Source organism: Enoplosus armatus, chromosome 2, assembly GCF_043641665.1.
Source record: "Enoplosus armatus isolate fEnoArm2 chromosome 2, fEnoArm2.hap1, whole genome shotgun sequence".
Taxonomy (NCBI): Eukaryota; Metazoa; Chordata; class Actinopteri; order Centrarchiformes; family Enoplosidae; genus Enoplosus; species Enoplosus armatus.
Window position 1 is genome coordinate 21,937,433 of NC_092181.1, and position 7,170 is coordinate 21,944,602.

The 7,170-nt window shown below is 38.6% G+C and overlaps 1 protein-coding gene across 1 annotated transcript; it reads left to right on the top strand.

The window, feature by feature from the left end:
• The first annotated feature begins 1,856 nt into the window (after nucleotides 1–1,856).
• fgg (fibrinogen gamma chain) lies at nucleotides 1,857–5,934 on the top strand. The gene is made up of 9 exons (XM_070918255.1): nucleotides 1,857–1,931; nucleotides 2,020–2,067; nucleotides 2,179–2,365; nucleotides 2,624–2,708; nucleotides 3,372–3,502; nucleotides 3,858–3,991; nucleotides 4,516–4,700; nucleotides 5,260–5,537; nucleotides 5,747–5,934. Exons 1-9 carry the CDS (start codon nucleotides 1,869–1,871, stop codon nucleotides 5,932–5,934), a joined length of 1,299 nt encoding a protein of 432 aa, XP_070774356.1. The 5' UTR covers nucleotides 1,857–1,868.
• The last annotated feature ends 1,236 nt before the right edge of the window (nucleotides 5,935–7,170 follow it).

The following is a 7,170-nucleotide window of genomic DNA, read 5'->3' on the forward strand; positions in this document are numbered from 1 at the left end:
GAGAACAATTTTATAAAGGTATGATATTCATTACGTAATATCTAAAGATAACTCGACCATCGAGTCATTTGTCTTTCTTATGTGGCACAAATGAACAGAGACACATTTACTCAGAGCTTTTCACTGGGGTTAAAGTCATTATCCTAAATACAAAAACAATTGCGTTTCAGTGTAGTTGTAAGATTTGTCTTCTCTTAACCTGAACTACATTACTATGCTCTGAATGCTAATAAAGTCTTCAATTTGAAGGTGTGCTCACTGATTGTAAGGTATGTATGTTTGGTTTATTGTGGTTCCACTCCCACTAGTGGTTTTACATGCCAGTGCAGCCAAGTTTCAAAGAAGAGGTCAACACCATTGACCAAACAGCAGCGTATAAAGTGAAAGACTAAGAATGAAGTGTACAAAACAAATAAGTATTTTATTCCTAGCTAAACTATCAGTGCCCTGATAAAGCCTGGTTCTAGACCTCATAATCTTTTAATCATTTAATACACACCTTTGAGTTATATGAAACAGTAACCACTTACCACAGGCAAAAAGAGATTTAGTGTTGTTGTCAGTTAATCCCATGTCTGGGTCCATCTCACCAGTGATAGCTTGACTGTTAACAAGAAGCAACTATAGGGAGTACTGCTGCTATGATTATCTGCTATTTAATATACAGTACCTTGCACCCTGATTAAGAATTGTGTATTTGTATGGAAGCCCATTCACACCAGGAAAAGGGGGAAAAAAGTATGTATGTTTGCAAATAAATAAAAAATAAACAATACTCACAATAATGACATTATGATAGAATAAATATAGATGTTTAAATAGTTTGAATTTTTTATACATTTTTAACAAAAGTTATGAAATAATAGGTCAAACATTTGACTGTGTAAGTCAAATTTTGTATGTCAAAATTGTGACTCCCCTTGAATATTTTAATTTTCAATTTTATAAAGTTATAAAGTTTTTTTGTTTTTTTTCCTAACAGAAGTCTCCCATGTCAAAGTCCAATGTTTTGTTTTTCAAATATACAATTCTACATTTTGCGGTAGTAAGTTTAAATATTGACTGTCTCATAAATGACTCACTATCTCAAAATGATGCCTCAAAAATTCAAAAGGTCAATTTACAATCTCATCATATTGACTTACAAATGTACATTTTGATTTACCATGAGTATTGATTTTTTTTTTCCTCTATATTGTTTCTTTTCCTGGCAGAAATGGGCTTCTATATATTTAATTTGAACTTCTAGCCATTTCAAAATGAATGTTGTGGACAATTTGTACATCCAGTTTTTGTTGGCACATCTTTAGTGACAACACACACTGATGTTAATGTTTTACAGGGACATGTTTTAATGACATTGTGTCTGCAAGGAATGACTCATGTTGTCATTTGTCTTTGGTTTCTATCATATGATGAATAAGAATGGTAATTAAACTGTGTTCTAGACTTAATACTTGGAATAAGTAAGTTTGACTGACAGTCCAAGTCCAACAGGAAAAAAATGCCATGTCATACATCACAGAAAAGGCAATGATATACAAAGCTGAGTCATCATTCTTTTCAACCTGCTTTGTCATCATCACCAGCACTGGGTTACACACTAATATGCAGTTTATAAAGTCACATATTGTTGTGTTCTGATAGCTCAACTACAGCTGTCAATTACAGACCGACGTCAAATTTGAGAAATGACCGCTGTCGGATGTTTGAGTCACAGCTTCGTCTCAACACAGTGCGTGGGATGTTTACATACGTACCCCTTATCAAACAGGGAACCGAGGACCTTGTTCAGATAAATATCCCACACAGTCGAGCGCCTCTTCACTCTCAGAGGAGACAAGACCACAACTGGTGGCCGAAGCAACATGGCTCCATCACTTCTTGCAAGGGCAGGAGGACTTCTGTTACTTTTCTCCTTCTCATCAGCAGTAAGTCACTGAATTTACTTCTTTTTTTTCCACTCACGCAGTTTTCTTGAGCACAAAAATCAAAATTGTTTTTGTCTTTTTTGTGTAGCAAATCAGAGGAGACAACCTTGGAACGTGCACCCAAAATGACGGCTTTGTAAGTATGCAGCTGCAAAAAATAAGCTTGTATGTTTTTGCTGTGTGGGTTGAACATGTATAGATGAGCACTCTATCAACATTGTTTTTCACTTGCTCTATCTGTATTCAGGGAAAGTACTGTCCTACTACATGTGGAGTGACTGATTACCTGCTGAGGTATATGCCAGTGGTGAACAAGGATTTGGACAATTTGCTAGGGGAACTTGAAACAATAGCCAATTTGACCCAGGGGGCCGAGGACACTGTTGTCTACATGAAAGATTCTGCTACTTCAGCTCAAAAGAGTTCTTCTCCAGGTAACACACTCAATTTGGTGTCATTAAATCTTCACCCAACTGCGTGTGAGTCCCCTTATTAATATGACTAGATAATTTTGTCAGTTATTTACTCATTTATTTACTTTAAATTCCTCTGTTATGCAATTTGGGCAACACTTGTTTTTAAATTTAATAAATTAATCTGACTCAAGCTAAAGCTGTTGTTGATATATTCAAGGTATCATTAAACTGTGGCGAATGTTGAGATCATTACTGACTCTGACTTTTTTGTTTCAGACTCGTACTTCAAAAAGTCATCAAGTATGCTTGATGATGTTCTTCGATTTGAAAAGACCATCATCACACAGGAACAGCAAATGTTGTAAGTTACCGTTAGCACTGAAAGTATACCATTTGACATGAAACCTTTGTACCAGGTGGTGGAAAGTAATCAAGCACATTTACACAAGTACAGTTTTTAGTATTTCTATTAAATGTTACGTTATACTATTCAATTCTGTAGTTACCAGTTACTTTGCAAATAATTAAAAATGTTATCCACAACATATAAACAGCTTATAAATCATGATGCATTTGAGTTTAAACACAGTATGTAAATGCAGTTTTAATGGTGATCAGTAATAATAATATGATATAATGTTTATATGGTATATAAAACAACACTGCATACTTTTACCTTTTATACATTTCAGACTGGCTTTTACCAGTATTGCTACTTTTGCTCCTCACAGTCGCCCACGCCGTCTGGTCAGTGCACACTGTCCCTCCTCGCCCACACAGTTAAAGGCTGAACACAGATCACGGAGCGTTTTTCCACCCACTCGTCTTTCCCCAATAGACACAGGAACTCACACTCACTCCTGACATTTAAAAAAGCTCTCAAATTGAATTGTGTCAAACGTCTTTCATCATTTGTTCCTTTTGCTTTGTCTTCTTATTCTTGTCTTGTTTGTTATTTTGTAAAAACTGAGACATGAATTACTTAGGACACAGCTCATACTCATATTTGTTTACCTCTTTCCAGAGAACTTCAGAATTTAATTTCATCCAACGAGGGGAGAATGGCAGAGTTGAAACAACTCTCGCTTCAGCTGCAGCAGAAATGCAGCGAGCCCTGCAAAGACACTGTTGAGATCCAGCCCACCACAGGGACAGGTAAAAAAAAGAAAAAGAAAAATTCAATTCATGACCCTCAGGCCATTTCCATTTCACAAGAGGTTTCTCAATCATGTAACAACAACATCTGTCCTTGTTCAGTGTTTAGTTAGAGACTAAAATCAATACGGTGCATCAATGCAAAGTAAACAGATTTATTCGAGATGACATTTGTTGTGACCTCATTTCAAAGTTATTTCTAAACTTTATAATTAATAGAATAGAAGTGGACGTCATTACTTAATGACATTTTAACAGAAAAAAATATGAAATTTAAGTTTTCAGTTCAGTTTTATTGTGACATATTCAATAATGCTGAACTTTCCTTTTTCTGCTTCTTCCCTTTTTTCTTCAGACTGCCAGGATATTGCAAACAAAGGTGCCACCACCAGTGGTCTTTATTATGTGAAGCCATTGAAAGCCACTGAGCAGTTCCTGGTCTACTGTGAGATTGACAGTGTTGGCCGCGGCTTCACAGTGATACAGAGGGTATGAACAACTTGAACAATTAAGGAAAATGGCTCTTTACTGGCTTCATCTTGCACTGGATGATTCCTATACCATATTGTGTTGAAGGAGAAGAACTCAGAAATATGGCAGTAATTTACCAATCCTGAAAGTTAATAACAGATAATAATGATTAGGGACTGTACGAAAATGATACGGGTTGGATGGGGAGCTGAACCTTATGTTATGATCTTTGAAGACGAGCCTTCCCCTGTGTCATTAACATTTTCTTTAGACCCTCCCTTTGACGATTCATTTCACCATTAATGACTGAAAGAGGCAAAGCAGTAGTACTTACTTGTAGCTACTTTTAAATGTTTATAGTCTGATATTTTGATTTAAGAAAAGAACATTATTAGATTAACATAAAATATAGTGAGAGAAATTTAACCCCCCTCCCTTGATTTCATACACTCCCTTTTTTGTTGACTAACTGCAGAAACAGGAGTCAAAATGTTGCACTGCCATAATAAATTTTGACACTGATCACTTTATCGTGTCCACAGAGACGTGATGGCAGTGTGGACTTCCACAAGGACTGGACCCAGTACAAGCAGGGCTTTGGTTATCTCTCACCAGGTGACACCACAGAGTTCTGGCTCGGCAACGAGAAGATACATCTGCTGACTACCGGTTCGACCATCCCAACTGTGCTGAGAATAGAGCTTGTTGACTGGGATGGCAACAAAAAGTACGTACGCACACACATGATAACAGATTATGTAAGACGAGAGCAAAGCGACTCACTGACGAGGCAAACATGACCCTGATGATGAGGTTCCCTTTGAAGAAAAAAACATGACTAGGGCCGCGCATGGTCGATGTGCTCCTGAGGATGTAATTGAGGACTCTCCACGCTTTGTTTATGCATAGGCTCTGTTGGCACGGCGCATGGGCGTGCACCTCCCAATATTTGAGACTAGGCACCCACAGCACACTCGTGGCTTTTCTTTTCAAAATGGATGAATTTGATGAATTTTTTTTTCTTCTTTTTCCTTTTCTTCACTGAGTGTTTTGTTTATACGTCTCCTGGCCTTCCAGAGAATACTGCAACGGCTAGCATATTGAGCATTAACGCCTCTGGGCATGCTCGTAGCTTAGGCGCCATCTTGGGAGACCCGCACCACGGTGTAACTTTATCACCAAGTCAGGGACAGACCTTTCCATATAGGGCCGACCCTGCCTAAATGACTCAGCAGAGGTTGCCAAAAATGAATCCTCCATTTTTCTCTGTGGCCTCCTTTCTCCAGGTATGCTGACTACACCATGTTCAGAGTTGGACCAGAGATCGACATGTACCGTCTAACATACGGCTACTACTTTGGCGGTGATGCTGGAGATGCTTTCGATGGCTTTGACTTTGGCGATGATCCCAGTGACAAGTTCTACACGTCTCACAATGGCATGCAGTTCAGTACCTTCGACAGAGACAATGATAAGTACGACGGCAACTGTGCTCTGCAGGACGGCTCCGGCTGGTGGATGAACAGATGTCATGCTGCACATTTGAATGGCAAATACTACCAGGGTAAGACCACGTGGCTAAAACCAGAGCCAAATCCTTTAATTGGTGTTCATTTGCATAATCTGTGCTGTTTAAGGCCTCATAATTATGTTTTTATTAACAAATCAGCAACTAGCCCCCACACGCTCAAAAACAAAACTGTTATCCAGCCACATATATCAGTAAAAATCATTTGAGGTCCACTCTAAACTCTCCGTGTTCTCTTCATCTAGGTGGCAGGTACACCGAAAAGGATGCAGGTGAATTCGGCTACGACAACGGCATTATTTGGGTCACGTGGCACAACCGCTGGTACTCCCTGAAAGAGACCACCATGAAGCTCATTCCCCTCAGCCGCATCACAGCAGGCGGTGGACAGCAGGCGGGGGTGAAACAGTTTGGCGGACTTGGAGATTCTTAAAAAGTAGACTAATAAGCCTGTGGTCTGTTTAGACTCCAGTTAAGGTGTCCAGCACAACAGCACTGAAACCGCCTTAAATGAAATAACAAGCCTCCATGGAAAATGTCTGACTTTATGACGTGTCCATGTTTTGCTGATCTGACCCAGCAGGACACTGATGTGTTATTTTGAGCACTAAATAAACGTATTTTCTTAACCAAATATGGTTTGTCATTACTTCATTGGACAGTCTTAGTTTGGACTGAATGGCTGCCTCTCTGGAGACACAAGTCCATATGGAAAACAGCTGTTTGGTAAGACAATGTGGAGATGGCACAAAAGCACCTGGTAAAAAGAAATAATCAAAAATCCCAAAATGAGAAATGTTTCGCCATAGCACACAGAGTGATCAGAAATATACACCTGTATGTAATGCAATGCAACAACTTGAAACCATCTTAAATGTAAATATTTTGTCCACTTCATTTGCTTATGCTGTCTAATATAATCACCACTGTAACACAGAGTCAATTTTCATTAAAAAGTGTTGCTTTTTCTTCTGAAGATTTCCTCTTTATTGTTTTTTTTTCCTGGCAGAAATCTTATTAAGATAGTTTAACTGCTAGCCACTTCAAAACGAGTATTTTCCGTGGCCATGTTGTATCTCTTTCACAAATATTAGTTCATCCAGTATTTTTTGGCACGTCTTTATTGACAACACACTGATGTTAATGTTTTACAGGGACTTATTATAATGATATATACAAAGCTGAGAAATCATTCTTTTCAACTTCCTTTGTCATCATCACCAACACTGGGTTACACACTAATATGCAGTTTATAAAGTCACATATTGTTGTGTTCTGATAGCTCAACTACAGCTGTCAATTACAGACCGACGTCAAATCTGGGAAATGACTGCTGTTGGATGTTTGAGTCACAGCTTTGTCTCAACACAGTGCGTGGGATGTTTACATACGTACCCCTTATCAAACAGGGAACCGAGGACCTTGTTCAGATAAATATCCCACACAGTCGAGCGCCTCTTCACTCTCAGAGGAGACAAGACCACAACTGGTGGCCGAAGCAACATGGCTCCATCACTTCTTGCAAGGGCAGGAGGACTTCTGTTACTTTTCTCCTTCTCATCAGCAGTAAGTCACTGAATTTACTTTTTTTTTTCCACTCACGCAGTTTTCTTGAGCACAAAAATCAAAATCGTTTTTGTCTTTTTTGTGTAGCAAATCAGCGCTGTCA

Bases quoted from the DNA above. Each gene is read 5' to 3' on its own strand.
- fgg (XM_070918255.1), top strand. From the start codon at position 1,869: ATGGCTCCATCACTTCTTGCAAGGGCAGGAGGACTTCTGTTACTTTTC. The intron at 1,932-2,019 runs GTAAGTCACTGA...TTTTTTGTGTAG, and splicing joins TTTTCTCCTTCTCATCAGCA to CAAATCAGAGGAGACAACCT. The intron at 5,538-5,746 runs GTAAGACCACGT...CTCTTCATCTAG, and splicing joins GAATGGCAAATACTACCAGG to GTGGCAGGTACACCGAAAAG.